The sequence below is a fragment of the Cuculus canorus genome, chromosome 1 (assembly GCF_017976375.1).
Source record: "Cuculus canorus isolate bCucCan1 chromosome 1, bCucCan1.pri, whole genome shotgun sequence".
NCBI lineage: Eukaryota > Metazoa > Chordata > Aves > Cuculiformes > Cuculidae > Cuculus > Cuculus canorus.
The window spans coordinates 5,552,735-5,574,940 of NC_071401.1; the positions used below are offsets into that span (position 1 = coordinate 5,552,735).

The following is a 22,206-nucleotide window of genomic DNA, read 5'->3' on the forward strand; positions in this document are numbered from 1 at the left end:
ATAGATACCAAAAGCAGGATTTCCTTTTGCAAAAGCCTTGCTGCTTTTTACCACTCATGTGTCTTTGAATTCTATCTGTTTGCTTTTCTGTTGTTTGTGGTTTTTTTCCAATATGGAAATGAAACTTTCTGGTCTGTCACTTCCCAGCTGTTCTCTGCTGCCCTCATAAAAACTAATATCCCACATGTCACCTTCTATTCCACTGGTACCAGTCTGATGTGAGCAATAAATTATGCTCTACAGAAACAAGGCAGAAAATTTCATATCTGAACTCCCTTAAAATCACTGGATAAACACTGTCATGTTGTGGTTGACAATCTAGCCCTAACTGCACTTTTGAAATGTTTTGAAATGTCAGGCACGAGGGGTACTGTATTGGGTTTTTTTTTTGAACAGTTAGTTTATTTTTCTAAAGTTTTCTTTTATGTGTGCTGAACCTTCTTTATTGACACCATTGTCTTTTTCTTTCTGGTATTTGTGTTATCACTGTGTCCTATTGGTTGTCTCCTAGTCACCACTTCTCTTACAGGCCAGTTCTATTAACGACCAGATGTTCTAGACTACCTAACTTCATCTTGTGATTAATAATATTTCCAGGAAGAAAAGTATGTTTAACTTTGGGCTTGGCCTGATTCTGTCAGGCTATATTCTAAATATGTCTTTATTTTATGAAATTGCTCTTTGTAGTTTCCCATCTAAATTCCATTGACTTCTATCCTGTTCTTTATCAGAGGACACAGTATGATACAATTTTACACCCAGAAGATGAGCTTTATCACTTTGGGACTGTCTGTTTACAAAGACAAGATTACCCCAAGGCTGCAAGGGATTTTTCAGTATGTTCTGTGCTCAGGTGAGTACAGCCTTAGCAGAGAAAGAGCCAAAATTCCCAACCAAGACCACAAAGGAAGCATTACTGTAGAGCAACGAGGATTTTCCGTTTATTATTCTCACAGGAGACTTTATTTAGCCTCATTAGGACATGATTTTACTCTATGTTATCAAATAGTTTTTGTTTAGTCATTTTCCTGATACGCAAGTGAAAAGGCAGCTGAAGGACCCAGAGTTATGGTTAAGTAGGGAAGTATCCTAGGCTGAAAATCCCACCTAAGGCTTAGTGTTTTCAAGGCTTATTAGCTTCTGAGTTCACTTAGTTTTAAACAATTACAAAAAAAAAAAATTAAAACCCCTGGACTAGGTTTAAAGTACTACTGGGACTGTAAAGACAAATTTGTTGCCAAAAATATATCAAACTCAGTTAATTGTTTATTATTTGTTTCGCTCATTGCCCAATAAGTTCTAGGACCTAGCTAAAGGTTCTAGACATATAGTTTAAAATATAGATATGAATATAAAGTGTGAAGTTTAGTGTTTCCAGATCATAAGTTCATTAAAGTGTTAGTTAATATAGCTTAAAGCGTATAGGATGTAAGATTTCAAATCGTGAAATTCTTCTATTTGAAACTGAGTTTAAATCAAAGATGTAAAACATATTCCAGGTGACGCTGGAACGGATTTTGCAGAGAGCAGGTCAGAACCAGGAAAACACAAAAGGACCAGTCCTTGTCTGATATAACCAGGTCCAGCTCAGCTGCGCTGCAGGTATTGAAAAAATTATACCCCTGCTTTCAGATATGCCAACAAATGTCTGTGGACAAGAATCTGAGCAGCAAAATGGTTGAATACTACAGAGGGAAGTAGTATTTGTGTAGAATACTACACAAAATCCATTCTAGGTTATTTATTGCTCAATGTATTCTGTAGTTTTGATTAAGGAAATGGGTCACTCCTGTTAGATGTTTTGCAGGATGCATCTAGACCAGTCTGTCACAGTAATGCGAAAGACCAAAGTTAAGCCAAGTGCATTCAGAAATGTGCAGATTTCTATGACCACAGGATAGGATCATCTCTAGGAGCCCTTCTCCCTGGGCACATCTCTGAATAGGATGAAGTCCCTTCTAAGAAACAATTACATACGTGGTTTCACTGTGAATATCCTGACCCCGTTGATACTATCTTCAGGACGCCTGAGCCACACTCATTCCAGGCCTTTATATACATGGGCAGGGGCAAAAGGACAAAGCAGACATCAATATTTTTTGCATTAGACCGTGTACCACTCTGGCCATGAGTTCGGGAGATAAAAGCCACTGTTTGCCTCCCCAGAGGGGAAGAGATGAAACATGAGGAAAACAGTTAGTTGGAAGAGAGACACAGCTCTGGCTGCTCTTCTGCTTACAGGAAGAGGCATCTGTACCAAACCAGCCGATCAAGGCACATCCATGCACTGTATAAATGCCCTTCTGGACCCTGCCATACACGCTGTAGTAAAAGGAAGCACAGGCATATACATAGCTAACAACTGCTGCCAAAGCCAGATTATCACTTATCTCCCTCATTCACACACTACAGCATAGAACAGCAAGTACTAGAGAGATACAGAATGCACACGGGCACAAACTGACCGTGTTCATTCACTTTGTATGAATTTATGCTTCTTTATATTCCTTCACAGACCAACCCACTCCAAGCAGAGATTAGCATTAGCTGATAAGCATAACGGAGGCTGCTTGAAAATGCTGTCATCTCTCTCTAGAAGCTGACAGCTGAACTGTTAAGCTAAGAGGTCAGAGATGATTGGCTTGAGTACCAGCTGTATACAGTCCTGGGAAACACGCCAGAGTCTTTTCCAGCTCAGACCTGCAAGACTAACCTGTGGGTAAACCCAACACACAAGGGGTAAACCAGCTGAGCAGCTGTGTAGGTGAAGAATGATTTAGGAGCCCCCTCAATGGCGTCCTAAGATATCAGCAGCTGTCAGTCTTCATGTTCCCTCCTGACTCACTGCACCACCAAAATATAGATAATTATTGTGCAAAGTTCTTGAATTGCAAGGCTATCTATCACCTTTGGAACTCTTCCAAATGTAGTTGTATATATAGAACCATGCTGGGCAAAACTTACATGTGCACAGAGGAATGCTATCTTGATAGGGCTGAGAACCTCGGGTTTTGCCTTTCTTCCTTCTTCTATTTCATCTACTCAACACACACACAACACACACACACACACACAGAGCTTACACAATGTGCATTTTTTCCACAGAAGATTGATTTTCGAGCGAATTTTTGCAGACTAGAAAATGTCAACAAGAAATGATTTGTAATCAACCCACTTAGAAATGCAGTGCATGCAGTTCCTTGGTGTCAATCACTTTTATTCCCATTCTCATCTCTCTCTCATTTTGTGGCAGTTTCCTACCCTGTGACTTGGAGGTGACACATCATGAGAGTAGTTGGTTATGTGACGCAGATTGGAGAACCTGCCTGACCTGGAGCATGGACAATGAAGGAGAAAGGGTTCACAAGCCACACAGTCTACAGCCATGACAACATTCAAAAGCAAAAATCGACACAGATGATTTTCAAGGATGTCATTTGCCTTTAACATTTTAGTTTTCCTTGAGAAATACGTTCTTCCTGGAAAAAAATATAGAAGCTGTTTTTGACTGAAAATACTTCTGATTGTTTGATTGATAAAAGTATTCTGGTAAATGCCACTGAACAATTTTCTGAAGTTTAGCCAAAGTTTCAAATCTTGGTGCCTAAGATTTCGTTTCTAGGTTGGTATCCAGGCACATAAACTAGTGGTCTGATTTTGCCCAAAGGTATGTTGAACATCCTGTGTCTCTGGTTTCAGAGTGGAGTGCTGAGTGCTTAGTGATTCCAAATTACCAGGCCTAGAGCCAGACTTTTGAAATCTGAACGTTTAAAATTAAGTAGCTACAGTCTGATCCAAAGCCCAGTAAAGTGAAGGGAAAGCCTGCTGCTGAACTTCTCGTTATGGGTGAGGCTAATTGATCTATACTTAGATGCCAGAATGAAAATAGCCTTATTCAGGTCAATTCATGAGCAGGTCCTGTTTTGGTTGACATTGGCAGCTCCTCAGGTGCTACACAGAGTGCCTTTAATAAACTAGGTAGGATGGGAGAGAAAAAAGGGTAAGTATAGTGTCACCTTGGTAATCCTCTTCATAAGCAGGAGGTGTGCATATAATATGTAAAACTTTAAGCAGGTTAAATGTTGAGGTACAGATATACACAGATATACACATGCGTAGGTGTCCCTGGCCATGGCAGGGGGTTTGGAATTAGATGATCTTTAAGTTCCCTTCCAACCCAAACTATTTTATGATTCCATGATTCTATGATTTAAAAGAAAATCTTGCAGATACAAAGATACCTGCATGATACATGCTTTTCATGGTACACCATTCATAATGGGTTAGGGACCACAAAGAAGCGAGAGAAGTCTGCAGCTTAAAACAGGTATGGGTTAATTAAAACAATGTACAGTATGTTGATGTATGCATGGAAGGATGTAAAGTAAAGCTATAGAACTGAAAGGAGCAGCTGATAAGCTGGAGAGTTGTCCTGCTCAACAGGCTGGAGAAATGGGCTGACAGGAACTTCATGAATTTCAGCAGAAGAAATGCCAGGTTCTGCCACTGTGGAGGTTTCCCACAGGCACCAGGACAGGCTGGGGCCAACCAACTGGAAAGAAACTCTGCAGAGAAGGTCCTAAGTGTCCTGGTGGATACCAAGCTGGCTATGAGCCAACAACAGGCCATTGGGGCAGAAGCCCAGCATCTTCCTGGGCTGCATCAGGCAGAGTATTGCCAGCAGGTCATCCTTCCTCTCTGCTCAGTACACCTGAAGTACTGGGTCCAGTGCTGGGCTTCCCAGTACAAGAGAGATATAGACATACTGGAGCAGTCCCAGCAAAGGGCCACAAAGATGATGAGGAGACTGGAGCATCCGACATATGAGGAGAGACTGAGAAAGTTGGGACTGTTCAGATTGGAGAAGAGAAAGCTCAAGGGTGATCTTATCAATGTATATAAATACTTGATGGGAGGGGATGAAGAAGGTAGAGCCAGATTCTTCTCGGTAGTGTCCAGCAGCAGGACAAGATGCAATGGGCAGAAACTGAAATGCAGGAATGACATTGAAAGACAAGAAAAACCTTTTTTACTGTGAGGGTAGTCAAGCAGTGGAACAGTTTCCCCAGAGAGGCTGGAGGAGTTAGAGCAGCTACTTACTCTAAAGTATATTTTTAATAACATTTTTGCCCAAAATTATTTTCCTGATAAACTGAAGACAAATTACTGTGAGCCCAGGCTGGTGTTCTCTGTCACTCTTACACTGCAAAGGGCTGGAAAAAGCTGCAAAGATACATTCCCAGAGAGCCACCTCTCCTACAGGCTGTTTTGCAGCAAGAAGGTAGTGGACAGAGTTTCAGACTCAAGGATTACACTGAAGACCTGCATTAAGGTCCCTCAAACCAGGAAATTTTATCTATATGTGTGTATTTGGCTGTTGCTCTTTGACACTAATGCATCTGTGCACCTCCACAGTGGCATCCAGCACTAACTGTTGAATTGCCTTTTTCTTCAGTTTTAGGCAAATGCCTCAGGCAAATAAATAACCTCCTTCAAAATCTACTTTAAAACTATAAAAGTCAGGAAAAAGGACCACTTAGACTGGTATTCATGCTTCTAGCAACTTGTTCGGGATTCTTTACCTTAACCATATTGTCAAAGTTTGACGCACTCTCAAAAAGACCAATGGCTAAAGGTTGTGGGTGGCCCAAACCGCCCAGAATATTTGTTCTACCTGAAAGTTATTAGGAGCACCTTTGAGCTGTTGCTGAAGCACTTCTGGTACAGACAGCGAAGCCCATACCTCTGTTTTTTCCATTGCTACCCTGAGAGGAGTCCAAACACGTCAATTTGCTCATGACATTGCTCTCCCTGGGCAACGGCCATGTGCTCTGGGACTGGCAGAAAAGCCTCTGCCATGCCATGTGGGACCAGCACACAGCGGTGAGGTCCCTTGTGAAAGCCATGATGCACAGGAGACTCTGAAAATCTATTTTTAAGCCACAGGGAAGGTCTGATAATTCTGGATGAAGACACTGTGTTCAGCTGGGGTAGAGAGTCACAGCCGGTGAAAGATGAGAATCTTTCATACTGAATTATCAAGTATTCACCGTATTTAAAAATAGATTTTTCCATGTTCTTCTCCAGCCTCTGCTGCATGTCTTAGCTAAGCTTATGGACACAAACTGACAGTGTAAAATCAGTGGAATATAGCAGCATCTGGCACGAGTTGGGCTGTAGAGAAAGGCTGCATCCACTGCTGACAAAAGTTCATTTCAATGTCTTGGTTTTCTTGCAGAAAATTTGCCATCCATGGAAATGCTTGAAGAAAATCTGCTCAGTCACAGCCAGGAGTAAACAAGCAGAAATTTTTTATCATAGCACTTGAGTGGGGATTTCTTGTTTGGGAGGATAAGTGGCACCAGCTGCAGGGGGGCAGCTGCAAATCCAGATGGATGGTACAAGTGACACAGAGCAATGGGTCATTTACCAGCAATTTCAAGCAACACACACACTTAGCAAATAGTGTTGCCGTAATATTTGCTGTCTTTCCCTAAAGCTCAGGCCCAAGTTCCAGCTGTTGTGAGCAGCATTGCTCCTTCTAACCGTACCAGAGACCTTCCTTGGGTAACTTGCAGCCCTGCCTCGTGATATCGCTTGCTCCTTGCAGGCTCCCAGAAGGGGAGGAGGCCTGCATTAGCAAGTCTGGCACACATCTAACTGCCTTCCTACAGAAAACTGTATTTTGTAGAAGATACCGATCCTCTGAAACCATTGAAATAACAGATGGGAAATGCTTAGGGAGGAGTTTAATCACTGATTTCACACATCCAGGGACTGTGTGCTCTTCAAGCTGGCTCGAGATTTTTTAGCAGGTGATGACACCATCACAGCAACCCAGACACACTCACACCTTGTCCTACCAAGGCTTAGCATGGCCATGCCATGGTGGACCCCAAGGGACTGCTGCCCTGGGCAAGGTTCACAGCAAGGCTGCGATGCTAGCAGGCACTCACCCTTGCAACTGACCCAGGCTCGTCACTCCAGGCACTGCTCCAAGCATAGCTCTGCCAAGAATAGGATCCTGGGAATCCCTGCCTGATATTCAGCTTCTGAAAATGTAGTTATTGACAATACCCTGTGGGACAGAGCTTCTCTTTGAAGTCCAAGTCCACAGGCACCAAGTTTACGTCACTCTTGAACAGAAAAGGGACCTGAACAGCTGATCCATGTGGCTACGCTTCTGTTAACCCACAGGATTTTCTCCTCTAAGGCAGTTTTTTAAGAAGTACAAATAAAAGTGCAGGTCAGGGGTACAAGCAAACCACCAGACTTGCATGGTGCACTATACCACTGCTATCAGCAGGTCTGTCAGCAAATGCAGTCTTGCTAGGAGATGGGTAATGAATGCTGCAAAAAAAAATCATTTTACATGTTCTTTATTTAAGTGAAACGAGCAAGTGAAAGTAGAGATTTCACATTCCTTTCTGCTAAGCAAGTTTATGCCTCTTACGATGGTTAATACAGAGAATTACATTGCATACTGCAGTTTTACACCCTGGAGAACCTAGCACCGATGCCGAACAAGCTGGCATGGCAGGCAGGGGGTTACAGCATTCACAGCAGCTACCGGAGGAAACAGCCACATCGAACAGTTCCTAAGGATCTTGCATTTTAAATTTTACAGCTGCATCATTGCAGAATAAAATAATTACACCATCATAGACCCGTCACAGACAACAGATACAAGAGAGTAAAAAAAATTTCTGACATCCTCAGTTGACTGAAAGCTAATCACAGTGGTGTGCTGTGGGTGTTACTTGTTACTTTTGTCTGCAGAGATACACACTTAAATCACCTCCCAGAGTTTCTGATTGTCTTTTACTCCTGATAAGACTTCACAAGAAGCCACATGAGCAATACAGTAATCAGAACAATCATGAAGTTGAGGAAAAGTTCTTGTGTGGATCGCTCCATTTTTCAGCAGTAATCAGGGAAGAGCAGAGGTCAACAGGTAGAGCAAGGGGAAAACTTCACTGACTTGCCAAGAGTGTCCTTGAGCTCAGCCTTCGGGTCACAGGCTCTTTTAAGGAAAAAGAAAAATACGTGAAGAACGGGCGCATGAAGGTGGCAGGTTCAGCAGAGCTATTTATATTCGTGTAAATACATGTTGTTTCAGTGGCTAGAAGTTAGTAAGCACTGAGGATACTGAAAAATAAAAGTTACTTCTGACAGCTTATCACCTTCTTTGATTTCCAGCATTCGACAAGGAGAGCTCTCAGCGTCACCCCAAAATACACCGTGCAGGGATGAGCAGTCCTTGGAAATTAGCACTGTTTGTACAAGCATTTTCAAATAAATAATGCCCAAGCCCTTTTGTTACTTTCAGCAGGTACATATTGTATATGTACCACTGGTCAGACTTCAGTAAATTCTTGTATTTGTTTGCATAGTTTCATTTTTCTAAAGAAACTAGGTCTAAACTATTATTTTATAACGTAAGACTAATAAAACTGAATTATTTATGTTACCACTGGAAGCATAAGGAGAACTTTATGTTAGACATTTTTATTTCTATAGAACTTCACAAATTTTGTGAGTTAATCCTACAGAGGAAAAGCATTTTATCAAGTACCTTCTGACTTTCCTGCACTTTCAAGCCGCTATAGGTCTCTTACTTCAGAAATCGTATTTACATTGTGCTCAGAAACTTTTGTTTATCACAGCAAGTTTCAATTTTTATATGTTCTTGGAGTCCACGGAAAAAAAAATGAGAATGATTTTTCATTAATATCATGCACTAATCTCATCTGAATGCCATATAAATAAGATGAAAAATCTTTAGGCAAATGCAGCATAAACTCTAGATAAAGAATTTCAGCCACACAGCCAAAATCTTAGCAGAGAAGCCAGATTAGGCTGTAAGATCTATGGTGCAAATAAGAGAAGCTGTGGAACCATACTAGCATGAAGACAGTTTAAGAAGAAACTGCTTCAGTTTGCAGATTAAATATTAAAAGCCCCGTGCGTGCAGTTAACAAATTCCTGCATTCCTAAGTTGTTTTGCCAGCCTCCTAAATCCTTGGACAAGAGAAAATCTGACCTAATGAGGAAGCCAAGTTTTTTACCTTGAGGAGGTAAATGGAGTCCAATGGTTCTGCCTCTGGACTTCAGCTCACTGCAGATATTATTTCCCTCCCAGCTTCTGCCTATCTCCCACCAAGTCTGGGTGCCCCGTCCCTGTGTGAGAACTAAAGTAGGCTGAGGGAGGAGGGCAACAAGTGCATTGGCAACCCAGGTGCTGACATCACCCCCGAAATATTTTAAAAGGGCTAAGCTGGACAGCAGGATTTGGTTAAGGCTGTTTATGCAGTGGACTTTGTGGGCTGATTTGCTTCTTTTAGTTCTTCTGACGTGGTGCCATGCTAAGAGCAGAGCTGTGTACAGCCCTTGGGACTCAATGGGATTCAACAGAGGATTTCTTTTGGTCCATTGCTGTCTTTACTCCCTACGTGAGGAAAAGAAAAGGAAACTAAGAGCCACTTGCAGAAATCTGTGTGCAAATTTCAGGATGTCTGAAAATCATTTCCAGTGTATGGAGCCTTGACACACACCTTCTGAACTACAATATACCTGTCGCTGTCCTATATACCTGTCGCTGTCCTATCTACCTGTAGTGTCCGCAGCTTCTTGTGTTCATATGCATTTAAAACAAAATGAAGAGGAGTAAAACGTATTTTGCATTTAAATACAGACTACTGAAATACAGGAGCATTTGCTAGGCAGAAAATTTAGGACTAGGAAGGCTGAAAAGGACAATCCATTGCTTTAAAGAGCGACTGACTCACCTGAATGCTCTTCCTTCATAGATTTCCAATGGTGATGTTAATGTTCCATCTGCCTTGAGCATATAGAGAAGTATTTCTGCCACCCTACAGTGTTTCTTCTCAGAAAGAACACTGTTCTGTGGCCTAGGTAGCTGAAATCCCCACATCATCTTATCTCTGCCCAAGGCACTGCTGGAACTAGCTGTATGTGTGAACAAAAAGAAACAGTTCTTTATTTCCTTTAAATCGATACAGCTGAAATAGAGGCTCAGCAGAGAGTGCTGGGCTGAACCAGGGGCAAACTCTGCCAGCCTTACGCTGCTGTGGGGTCCCCTCACTCAGAGTCCTTGCTCCAGATGAATGATACAAGGGTTTCCATGAAGTCAGAGGGATCACTTCTGCAACACGGTGCTGCCAGATGAGCTTGAGGATCCTGATCAGGTTTAAGTGTGTAAAGCTATCCACAACACTGGCCTTACACTCACTGCCAGACACTGCATGATATATGGCATGCAGATTATTTACTGATTCTGATGCCTTTTTTATATTTATATTCAGGCATGCTGGGAGGTACTTGGCTCAGAGTATCCGAGCTTGCTGTGAATGTCCCCCTCTATCAGCTCCTATGTTTCTCCTTTTGCATCAGTGCTGTCACTCCTTTCACAGTGTGGTGCCCCTGGTAAGGGAGACAGTACTACAAATGACACTAATCAGCACAAACAATAAACACCATGACTTCCCTCTACAGGCACAGATGCTTCCCTCATTTTCAGTGCTAAAGATCTTACCAGAGACCATGGAAGAATATATAAGATCTCAGCAATTCATTAGTGGACCAGAACAAAGGTTCATCTAACCTGACATACTGACTGGTAGGGAAATCTGAGGAAAGCATGTGGAAACATAATGAATCATAGAATCACTTGGTTGAAAAGACCTTTGAGATCATCAAGGCCAGCCATACCTGTCCACTACTAAACCACATTCCTGAGCACCTTGTCCACTCATCCTTTCAATACTCCAGGGATGGTGACTCAACCACTTCTCTTGGGAGCCCCTGCCAGTGCCTGATAAACCTTCCAATGAAGAGGTTTTTCCTTATATCTAATCTGAACATTCCCTGGTGCAATTTAAGGCCATTTCCTCTCATCCTATCACTAGTTACTTTGGAGAAGAGACCAGATCAACATCCACCTTTCTACAACCTCCTTTCAGGTAGTTGTAGACAGTGATAACGTCTCCCCTCAGCCTCTTTTTCTCTAGGCTAAACAGTCCCAGTTCTCTCCACCTGGATATCCTCAGACTTCTGGGATTCAACCTGTTGGGACTGCTAGACTGGTCTCCACCAAAGCTGAGTTTATGGCTCCCACTTGCTTGTACTTTCAGGGTGTCCCTTCAACACAGGATCTGTTCCTGCAGCTGTAGTGGCTCATTCTGTGAATAATTCTACATCAGGCAACTTGTTCATAATTGAGCTTCCCTACAAAACATCCTACATACTTTCAGCTTTATAAAATATGAAATAGCAAATTCAGATATTCCATACAGCAGAGAAAGTGGCTTTCCTCAACTTATCAGCTATTTGAAGGCCATCTAGCTAAGAAACATTTATTTGGTTGACAGAGCTAGTCCTTAGTAACTTTAGAAGAGCCAAACTATGTTGCATTTCCTTTCTATGTCATCTGACAGAATGTTCCTATATATTTTTACACACATACACACACAAACACACATAGACTTGTGAAAAAAAAAAAAAAGCATTTGGCACTGAACAAGGGGTCCAATAAACACGCCTGAGCTGTGGAATGTGCCTGGAAATCAACTGTAAATCAAATCAGTGTCTGAACATCTGACTTCAATAGTAGATTAGAATCTGAAGCTTCTGACCATTCTCAACAAACCAAACTCCTGCTGTTTACAGAAGAACACTACAAAGACCTTAGAGGCTGTGTCTTTAAAAGGATGGTTTGTTTAACCAAGTGATTTAATACTGATTAGTAAAGTAAAATGAAGAGAAAGAGGACAATGAGCTAAATGGTTTTTACTTTAAATGCTAAACCAATGAGAATATTTTTCTCATTGGCACTTTTATTTTTTCTTCTTTTTCTGGTGGATCTGTAGGTTCTCAGTTTTCACACGGCCCATGCCAAAGCTCCCTCTTCATACCTCACATACTCAAACTTAAGTCTCTAGTCTATATTTAAAGTTGCTGTGACTATCTCAAGTTCTTCTGAATCTGCTAATCAAGTAGTGCATAATCTGTCAAAGACATTCTTACACAATTGGGCAGATTGTGTTCTTTTTGCTCTCATCATTACCTTTCCCACCAAATGCAGCATATACATATATTAAATCTGCTAATAATTGGTTCATTTTTAAATTGGCACCCACTTTCTATAATCACAAGTATCCTATTAGAAGACCCACTCAAAGCACTGATGTCTTCTGTGTATAAACCCAAGTTTGCAGCAACATGCTGTTCTTGTAATCACAGTATGTATTTCACAGATAACTATCATTTGGGAAACGGAAGACAAACATCACTTAAGACTAGTCAACAGACCTTAGATCTTGGGATTTACAGGACTTCAAACAGACACCACCACTCTGTGAAAAGCTGAAGATGTACAAAGGAACTTGAACATTGCTGCATCTCATTTTTAGGCTCACGGCAAAATTCACAAGAGCCACGGCAGGATCCTACCTGCCAGGAAGGTGGGAGACTCGTGGTGCCCAGTGCGAGGGCTGCATGACTACAACACAGAGCTTCTTGCAGAACCAGTCGGCACAGCCTTCCGTAAGAGTTTGTGAGGGAAAAACAGGCACTTAGTACATGCAAGTCATCTGCCAGTTGTAGATGTCTGCTGTAGGGTCAGCCTTCCTGCACTCCACAGATCATACTGATCATACTAGTGCCTCCAAAGGGAGTTTTGGGGGACTAGGAAGGCTGGACTTGGTCAGATGGCAGAGGCCTATATTCTTAGCAGATAACCTACCCGAGTTCCCAAGAACAGGATTCACATCAGCTGTGGGGTGAGTAAACAGTTGCTTGAGTTAGCTGATGGAGGATATTGTGGGTCAAAGCAAGTCTTAAATGCTGTCATTGTGTGAAAGGCACGTACCTTTCCTGGAGATGAAGAGAAATACCTCAGTCTATTTAGACACACGTGGATTTAGCCTTCTCTCTGAGATAAGCCTTTAATTTGAAAGCTAAATGGGGTGGCACTGTCAAGTTCCTTCTTCGGTGCAAGGAATAGGACTTTTCATCCTCCAAAGCCAAGAGTGCACAGTGTGCCCACCCAGAGATACCATGTACTATTTCTACATAAAAGCTGTCTATCCAACAGATCAGGAGAGTCCGACAGACTCTCCATATGACATTCACATTAGCATCATTATGTCCTTTTGAGCTTACTGAAGTGTAAAACACATCCCAAAATGAGCAGAGACATCTGATTAGTAGAAGCAAAGGAGAAATCATTAGATATTCAGAGCACCTAGTCACAAAAATAATTACCAACTGCATTTGCATGAATCTAGTCCTTGACAGCAAACTATGTGCTTTGAAGAAACCCTCAGGTGCCACAGGCATTGTTTCTTCAGACCACAGCAAACACTAGAGATAGTATTTCCAGGATGGATGTCAGCATAGTTTGAATCTTGAGGATTATTTTGGGTGTGAAGAGTAAAATGTCTTGCCCCATAATGCTGATGTTTGCTGCTTACCAAATGCATCCTTCTAGAAATCACTTAAAATATTGATGAATATGGCTTCCAAATGTTAATGATCACAGCACAGTCTTACAATCTTTCATGCATGTTTAGCTCTGCTTCCCACTGACTTGCTAGCAAGTCCAGTCCTCAAAAGGAACAAATAAGGAGTGAGTGACAGACAGGAATTCACTATTTTTCAGTGTCTGATGGGTGGGATTATTATCTTCCAACTTCAAACATCACACAACAGCCAATGGGGAGAAAGACTTCTCCAACTGGCAATTTATTTGAAATTAAATAGATACTTACAGTTCTCTGGAAGATATTTAGCTTTTTGATCTCCACAATTATGCAAGATGAATTTGACCAGAAAATTCCAAGACAACAAGGAATATGAAAAGAATACAATAACCAAATGATGTGCCACGAGTCATGTGAAGATTTATAATTGTTGCCAGATGATAAAATACTATCCCCTGTCAGAGTTCATTTGTTGTTATATTTGCTATCAAATTTTTACTAGGTTTATTTTAATGTTTACATTTTTAGTGTTTTTTATTTTAGATTTCTTTTCACAACAAGCCTAGAGTCAGAAAATGCTTCTCTCATTTCCATGCAGTTAGAACAAGTAAATATTTCTGACCCAGAAAAGATTACATGTAGCCCTGAACACAATGGGGAACAAGGTAACTTGGTGTTACTTCTAAGGCACCACAAATGAGAGGTAAGACTAGAAGGATAAAAAACAGGGAGACCTCAGTTTTAAGTCTTTTATAGCTGGCTGTCTTCAAACTACTTTAAATGTCAGGTCAAAACTGAAGAAAACATCAATTCAACTGCAACAGCAGTGACCCAGTCACCCTGGAGGCAATCAAGACACTGAATAGCATTTAGAAGATTAAAGATCAGAGGTGAAATAATGCAGAAATGCTGCAGAAAGTTAGCCAAAATGGATGTATTTTATGTCTCTGTTTGTATGCTCTCATACTTGTTCTAAATAGAGCAGAATTCTAGGACACAGCCTTCATCTTTCACTGGACTTTAAAGAAAAGCATTAAAAAGTAACTTCTCCTGACAATGCTTAACATCAGACTTTGCAGTTAATGAGTTTCTCCTGGAAGATAATTAAAAGCTAGTAGGGGATTCAGGACTATGCACTGGGATATGCTCTCACTGTGCTTCCTCGTCCAGGCGGAAGCTATGAAGAGGCTTTTAAGCTTAACTATCTGTAAAGCTAATTTCAGCAGTGAGGTCCAAGGTCACAGAGATGCAGATTACTGTGGCCACACTCTTCCACATTGTTAGAGCTCAAAGCGTTCTGCTGGATGGAGCTGCAATTTGGGCAGACAGAGCAGGCAGACGCATGACAAATTCTTGTGACTACAGACCCCTGCGCCAGCAATATCATCAAGAGCAGAGCAGTCATGATCTTTGCCACAACAGTAGAAGTTCCTTATCGCGATGGATGCCATTTCTGGTGTTTACGCTTGAAGCAGCAGACTAATGCCCAGAGATACTAGGTGTTAAAGGAGCAAAGAAAAAAAATCTAATCAGCATTTGTTCAAAGAAAAAACTAGCAGAGAAATAAATGAGAGCAAATGGTAGTAGAAGAACACAATGGAACTTCTTCTTTTTTAACTCATTTATGAATCATGGAGGAAATTTTAATGAATGATGGAGGAAAGATTGATGCAACAGGGTAACAGGCAGAAAAGAGCAGCTTTCTGTACTCAGACCTTGATGTTCAGTGCTCTTGCATCAAGACTGATTAAAGCCCTTGCAGCTATCAACATGTCAAAAGTCTCTAGCAAAGGATTCAGCCACCCCAGAACAGGAATAGGCACGAAGCAATAAGAGTGTGGCTGCAGCCTGGTAATTCACTTCACAGACAAAGACAGGGTGCTTATTGCTGAAAAAAAAAGAGTGAGTTATTGTGAAGTTATTTCTGAGTAGGTGTTTGGCCATGAGCTGCCACTGATGTCAGGCATGTTCTCCCCTTACTCTACCGCACAGTGAGGTGTCTGTATACCCACAGCCTGGCTTACACTTCTCTAACATGAAAAGAAATGAGTCCTTAATAAACTATGTCCTGGCACCATGCAGATATACAATTTTTATCCCTGTGAACAACCATATCAGCACTACTGCTATGTGAGAAGCTTTCAGCTCTACCTCATACAGCTGTCGTGTGAGTTCTTAAATCTCCAGAGTCATTTATAAGGCAGCCTTTAAATATTCCCCATGAGGAAGATCTGCCTTTAGTTACTAGGTAGCCACCAGCTGTTGTGCCAACACACCCTGGTTCTGTCAACCTATGGTTTTTGTGTGGTTTTGCGGGGCTATGAACTGATGAACATGTTTCTGAAAGCTTACAGCCCAGCTCTGCCACAGCATGCAAGCTGCATGGCTTCTCACTTGCATAGATGCTCTTATCTCAGGTGTGGTCTCTCCTTCTCTGTGGGAAGAAGGTGCTCCATGTTTACCGCAGAACAACAAACGCAGATGTCATGGAGCGAGCACTGCACTTCAAGAAAGCCGCGTTATTTCTGTTCAAACAGAGAACATCCTACTCAAACCCTCATGACAAACCTGTGGCAACCACTCCTGGTTGTCTATGCCCCAGCTGGATGATGGGGGCTGTCCTGAAGGACAAGGACTACTGAAGAAGAGAGCACTGCAATGGAGCAGCATGTGCATACACCATCTGAAAGGAGTGGCGTGGGGGCATTCTCTCTGTGTGCAGTTGGGAAATGAATTGTCTAAAAGCCCCATTTGAGTTCAACAAAGGAAAACCTCTCAAATTGTGGCTAAACCCTGGCCAAACTGGGCCCTGAAATACTTCTGGGAAACTAAATAAACAACAAATTCTGAATGATGCTCTGCCTGTTAGTGCGAACTCACATTCACTCTAATCTCACCACTTTGCAAACACCAACAGCAAACTCTTGCTAAAGTAGTGCAATTTGGTTCAATTAACAAAAAAACAAACAAAGCACCATGGTGGAACATTACAGCCTCAGCTAGGTGATCATCAGAAAGTATTTAGCCAGTAGTGAGCAGTTTACATCCACCATGAGAAGACAGAGCGATCAAATCTGAGAACATAGAATGGAATCGGTGTTCTTCCCCATAGACGCTCAGAGCAGCACGTGATCGGAAAAAAAACAAACAGATAAAAAACACTTGCTCTGTTTCTGGAATTATGAAGCTGAGAGGTAGATAGGAAGCAGCGTAATTCCAGCCAGGAACCACCACAAGGAAACATGAGGGTCTGAAATCAGGATGTGTGGGGGTAAGCTCCGGGTCCAACCTGCAGCTGGTAGAGAGGAAACCACACTAAGATAAGTGTCTGTATCAGAACCAGAACTGAGCCCTAAGCACGTGGTAGCACTGCTTTGTGTTCATTAGGACAAACAGAGCTCGTAAGGCCTGGAGTGACATCATGGGGAGGGAAAGTAGGATCCCCACTCAGCACTAGTTCACCCTTCATCTTTGAGGTGTTTATATACAGCCAAGGAGAGTCGAGAGGTCTCTGATGACTTTCTAATCACATAAGGGTTTGACCCTGGGTGAGTGGAATGAAATCTGAAATGAACCTTGGCTCAACAAAGTGCAGACTGGAATTTTATATGTAAGTACTGAAAAGAAATTGTTATTCTTTCTCAGTGCACTGTACCGTTATGGAAAATAACAGAAAAAGTTGGACACAGACATTCTCAACAATCCAATTCTCTCAATCCCCTCCCACTCCAGGATCCAACTTCTTCCTCAAGACTACTAAATGCAGCTGAACTTTAGGGACTGTCAGGACCTAACCCATCATAAAAACTTTTGAACAGCCAAATTGTGGAACAGCCCAAACCAGCACCATCAGTCTGCGCTCCCCCACTACTTTTTTCATCTTTCTTGGTCATAATAACCATCTGTTATGATTACCCATTTGGAGATTGCTCTCCCGATCTCTTTTGTTAGAAGTATGTTTATCTGGGCTCTTTGCAAGTTAAGTGTTAAGAGTGAACATCTTTTAGCAGGACTATTGACCAGGTACATATTGGAAGCAAAATCTTGTAATACTAAATACCTATAACACTAAGGTTAAGCTTCCTCTTTTCTTTGTGATAAATAACCCTTGCCTTCTTCTCATCTTAGTAATCACACTTCATGTATCACTGATGAACAGTTAAGTCCATATTTTGCTTTCTATAGAACCAATTAACACATCTCAGCATGAGCAGATGGAGGCTTTGTTACCTGAGGGTATACAACAGCAGACAGATAGCAGCAAGTGAGCAGTATACAGACACCTACATTTACGTTTACAGACTTGAGCGTGATATGACTAAGAGAAAAATAAAATCAAGGACATCCACTGCCTGCTCAGCTACTATAACTTTCCTTGGGAGGATAACACCCTATATTATCAAATTATCATTTATTTGCTTCTCTGAAACAGGAAACTATTTGGTTTACCCTACTGTAGCTTGATTAGGTAACCACTGATACCAGACCTGTGCAATATCAAACCAGCAGTCAATATGCCTTTCTCTGGATCAGGCTACGGACATAATCCTGCAGCAGTGAACAGCAGACCTGCAAGCGTGCAGTTGGCATTTACAGCCACTGGAGCCACGTATCCCACCCTCCTTCTACCATTGGGTGCCCTGCTTGGTGCTGGGTGCAAATACTTGCAGATTACTTTCTTCAGAGGCAGCCTTGCATTCCCAGGCTTACCCTTGCTGTATGCTGCCTGCACCTTTCTGACCTTGTCAGGGCGGACCCTATGCCCATCTCTGCAAGTCCAAATTCCTCTCTGCAGTCCGTGCCTAGTAGCAGCAGGATCTGTGCTTGGTAGAGTGCTTTGAGTAGTCCACTCCCATCAGCTGCCGATGTGTGCAGATTGCTCTCACTGGGCATCGCAATTCCCATCAGCAGAGCAGATGCTAAGGGTAAAATTGGCCACATGGTTAGCTGCATGATGACCAAACCAGCTGAAAGGAGGAATGAAGGGCCACTGTGTCCAGTTACAGTTGCACATATGCACTGCTCTCCCTGGGTGTGTAAGGAGAGCTGTGACTGGTTGCAGGTCAGGCTGCCTATGTGGACAGATCACCAGTGAGGTGACAGTGTCAGAGTGGGAGAGGGTAGAACACTTTGATGAGCTTGCAGAAGAAATGAGAGAGCCACTGAAGATGGGCAGATGGAAGCACTGGCCTTGGGAGCTGGTCATTATCTGCTCCTGTTATCTCACTGTACAGAGGCTGAGCTTGGACATCTGGCAGTGGACATCTAAATGGCAACCTTCATCAGCAGGAAAGGGATTCCCCTGTACTCTCTGGGAGGGGTGAATGTGCAGGTGGTTACAAGTTGCCAAGATGCTCTGCTTGAAAGTGCTCCGTTGAAAGTGTTGGCTGAATGCATCCCAACATCAGCCACTCTATGAAGTCTCTTCCAGTTCTTCTTTACTGAAAGAGGCATCATCTGCCATCTTCCAGATCTTTGTGGATCACAGGAGACACTTTTCAGACAGGATGTCTGGCTAAACTAGCAGCAAGCATGAATTCCTACTTATTGTAACTCTTCCCAGCAAGAGAGAGTCAGGAGTGCAGGTCAGTGCATTCTTCGGCTTGGCTTGATATTAACAAAATTGGTACTTTGCCCATAGGAGCTAGCAACTGTCTGACACCTAACTGCTCAGGCTGGATGACATGACATTGACCCATGTCAATACTGGTTAACGAAAGTATCTCTTAATCCAGCAGGAACCACCAGGGAACCAAGCTGTAATCCTCTGCAGAACTGATATGGGGCTTGCTATGCTCTTGGAGAGATGTGTCGATCTGTCCCAGGTCAGACAAGAAACTCATTATCCTAGGAGACATTAGAGGGATGTTGCTTCATTATCTTGAGCTAAAGTTCAGTTTTTCCACTCCAACACACTGGCAGGGGTTGATATTGTTGATGATTACCTGGGCAATGAGGGCTTGCAAGCCTTGCTAGCTCGTGTTGTTTTCTGTGTACAGTCTTCCTTGTAATAAGAAATGCTTGGTTCTGTGCCAAATATTTTCTGAGGTTTGCTAGCACGTGGCTTGGGTATGACCAGTCTGAGAGAAGGGGAGGTGCTGGGGAAATGTCAGCCAAGAAGCAATGGAGGAGAGAGAAAGAGAGAGAGAAAGTACATGTGCATGTGTGTAGGGGAGGGTGAATGCGAAGGAAACTCTGAGCCAAGAAGCTTTCTTATTCCCCTCTCCAGAGGCGTGACTGTGTGTGCCCTTGCCTGCCTACACTCTCTCAAGGCATTTGACTTGGAAGAAAGAGAACATCTCACCCTGGCAGTGCCCGAAGAAAAGGAGTGCATTAAACCTGGTTGCAGGACAAGTGGCCAAGCAGACCCCTATTCAAATGCAGGGAAACTGGTGACAGAAAAGTTACAAAGCCTTAGAAAATAGTGTTGGGCACAAAGTACTACAAAGAGGTCAGTAGCACTCAGGAACCATGTCCAGTAGGGATAGGGAACAGGGGTGAACATGTCTGGAGGCAGACGCAGGGAACAGAGCTTCCTGCATCCAACCACAAATGGCTTTTAATAGGACTAAGCCAACTATCAGTTTTCACTTGGTCAGCAGTGGTACCTACAATGGGATTTACTTTTATGTCTGGCCAAGGCTAGTACTTCTAGTCAGGCAAAACAGAGCCAGTTTGAAAATGTCAGGGAAGTGTATGTTGTTTGGGGCAGAAAATTGCAACCACGGTGTAAATAATTGCTTTTTACCAATTAATCTTAACTCTTCAGCAGAATTTCAGACTATCACATATTTAAAAGTGTAGTAGCAAGAGCACAAAAAGCACACCTTCATTTCAGGCTGCAGTCTGTTTCTAAAACCAGGATTATTTGTGCTGCTTTCCTTCCCTCACAACACTCCTCTGCTCTTCAGTCCATGAACACTCAACCCAGATCCAGGTTATCTTAATTGTTCAAGCTACAAATTTCATAAATGCCTTTGGCACTTCAGCAGACTCAAGCCTGTAAATAACTGTAATCTGAGTAAGAAATATTGATGTTCCCACCCACAAATCTAACCTTGGATTTGGGTTGCAATCGCAGTACTGCATGTCTTGTCCAAAACATGTTACAGAAGCCATGTAGGAGGTGATGAGTTTTCAGACCAGCCTTCTGAGTGCACAACGGAGATGAAAATTGCAGCCATCTGTTTGCAGCATCCCCAGTGCCCACCTTGAGTGTCTCCATGGAGTACCCAGTATTCCCCAAGTCCTATCTCCAAGGAGAAAAATCTGCCCTTCTGAAATCAAAAGTCCTTTTCCAAGAATCAGTGCTCTTCTCGGCACTTCTGCCAGATTCACTGCTCTATGGCTTTTATTCCCTTTGTGTTTTGTTTGATTCAGAAATTACAGATTCCCATCCCAGGTTAGCAGGTTGCACATGACACAGAGAGATGGAGGAAAGATGTGTTGTATTATTTGATCTCAGTCCCACCAAGCTTAGCATAAAACCAAAAGTATCTCCTGTAGGAGGCAAGTTCTATGACTGTGTCATGATCTAAGCATTTTGGACTGATGAGACAGCCCAGCTGTTACAACAGTTCCTTTGGCATAAGGTCTTAATCACATTACGTAGGTTCACAGAATCACCAGGTTGGAAAGGACCCACTGGATCATTGAGTCCAACCATTCCTAACACTCCCTAAACCATGTCCCTAAGCACTTCATCCACCCGTTCCTTAAACACCTCCAGGGAAGGCGACTCGACCACCTCCCTGGGCAGCCTGTTCCAGTGCCCAATGACTCTGTGAAGATTCTTTTTTCTGATATCCAACCTGAACCTCCCCTGGCAGAGCTTCAGGCCATTCCCTCTTGTCCTGTCCTCTGTCACTTGGGAGAAGAGGCCAGCTCCCTCCTCTCCACAACCTCCTTTTAGGTAGCTGTAGAGAGTAATAAGGTCTCCCCTCAGCCTCCTCTTCTCCAGGCTAAACAACCCCAGCTCTCTCAGCCGCTCCTCATAAGACTTGTTCTCCAGCCCCTTCACCAGCTTCGTTGCTCTTCTCTGGACACGCTCCAGAGCCTCAACATCCTTCTTGTGGTGAGGGGTCCAGAACTGAACACAGTATTCGAGGTGCGGTCTCACCAGTGCCGAGTACAGAGGGAGAATAACCTCCCTGGACCTGCTGGTGACCCCATTTCTGATACAAGCCAAGATGCCATTGGCCTTCTTGGCCACCTGGGCACACTGCTGGCTCATGTTCAGTCGGCTGTCAACCAACACCCCCAGGTCCTTCTCTTCCGTGCAGCTCTCCAGCCACTCTTCCCCCAGTCTGTAGCACTGCATAGGGTTGTTGTGCCCCAAGTGCAGGACCCGGCATTTGGTCTCATTAAACCTCATGCCATTGGTCTCGGCCCAGCGGTCCAGCCTGTTCAGGTTGGTAATATCAGCTTGATTTTAGCATCATTTTTAGAATAAAGCACAGCTTGCCACACCTGACCTTTATGCTCCCACATGGTTAGGTGCAAATTCTCATCTACTGGCTTGTTGAAACTTTAGCTAAGCTCCAGTTTAATACAAAAAAGAAGTGGGACAGGATTCACCTACCCATACATTTATCAGAACGGTGTCTCTGTTGCTCATTCTCTTTTCAACAACGCCCTTAGGCACACAGGGAGGACTGGAGGGCTCTGCTCCCTCCAAGACCCTAGGATTTCTCCCCCTGCCAGG

The 22,206-nt window shown here is 42.9% G+C and overlaps 2 protein-coding genes across 2 annotated transcripts in view; both read right to left on the reverse strand.

Moving 5' to 3' along the window:
- Positions 1–7,363: 7,363 nt before the first annotated feature.
- On the reverse strand, positions 7,364–9,227 carry SLN (sarcolipin). The gene is made up of 2 exons (XM_054083531.1): positions 9,069–9,227; positions 7,364–8,023 (listed from the first exon to the last, which is right to left on the reverse strand). Exon 2 carries the CDS (start codon positions 7,915–7,917, stop codon positions 7,822–7,824), a length of 96 nt encoding a protein of 31 aa, XP_053939506.1. The 5' UTR covers positions 7,918–8,023; positions 9,069–9,227; the 3' UTR covers positions 7,364–7,821.
- Positions 9,228–9,784: 557 nt separating this feature from the next.
- SLC35F2 (solute carrier family 35 member F2) overlaps positions 9,785–22,206 on the reverse strand; it is a 64,342-nt gene continuing 51,920 nt past the window's right edge. The window contains exon 8 of the mRNA XM_054050354.1: positions 9,785–9,969. Coding sequence (XP_053906329.1) covers positions 9,934–9,969 — 36 coding nt within the window. The 3' untranslated portion in view covers positions 9,785–9,933. The remainder of the gene's footprint in view (positions 9,970–22,206) is intronic.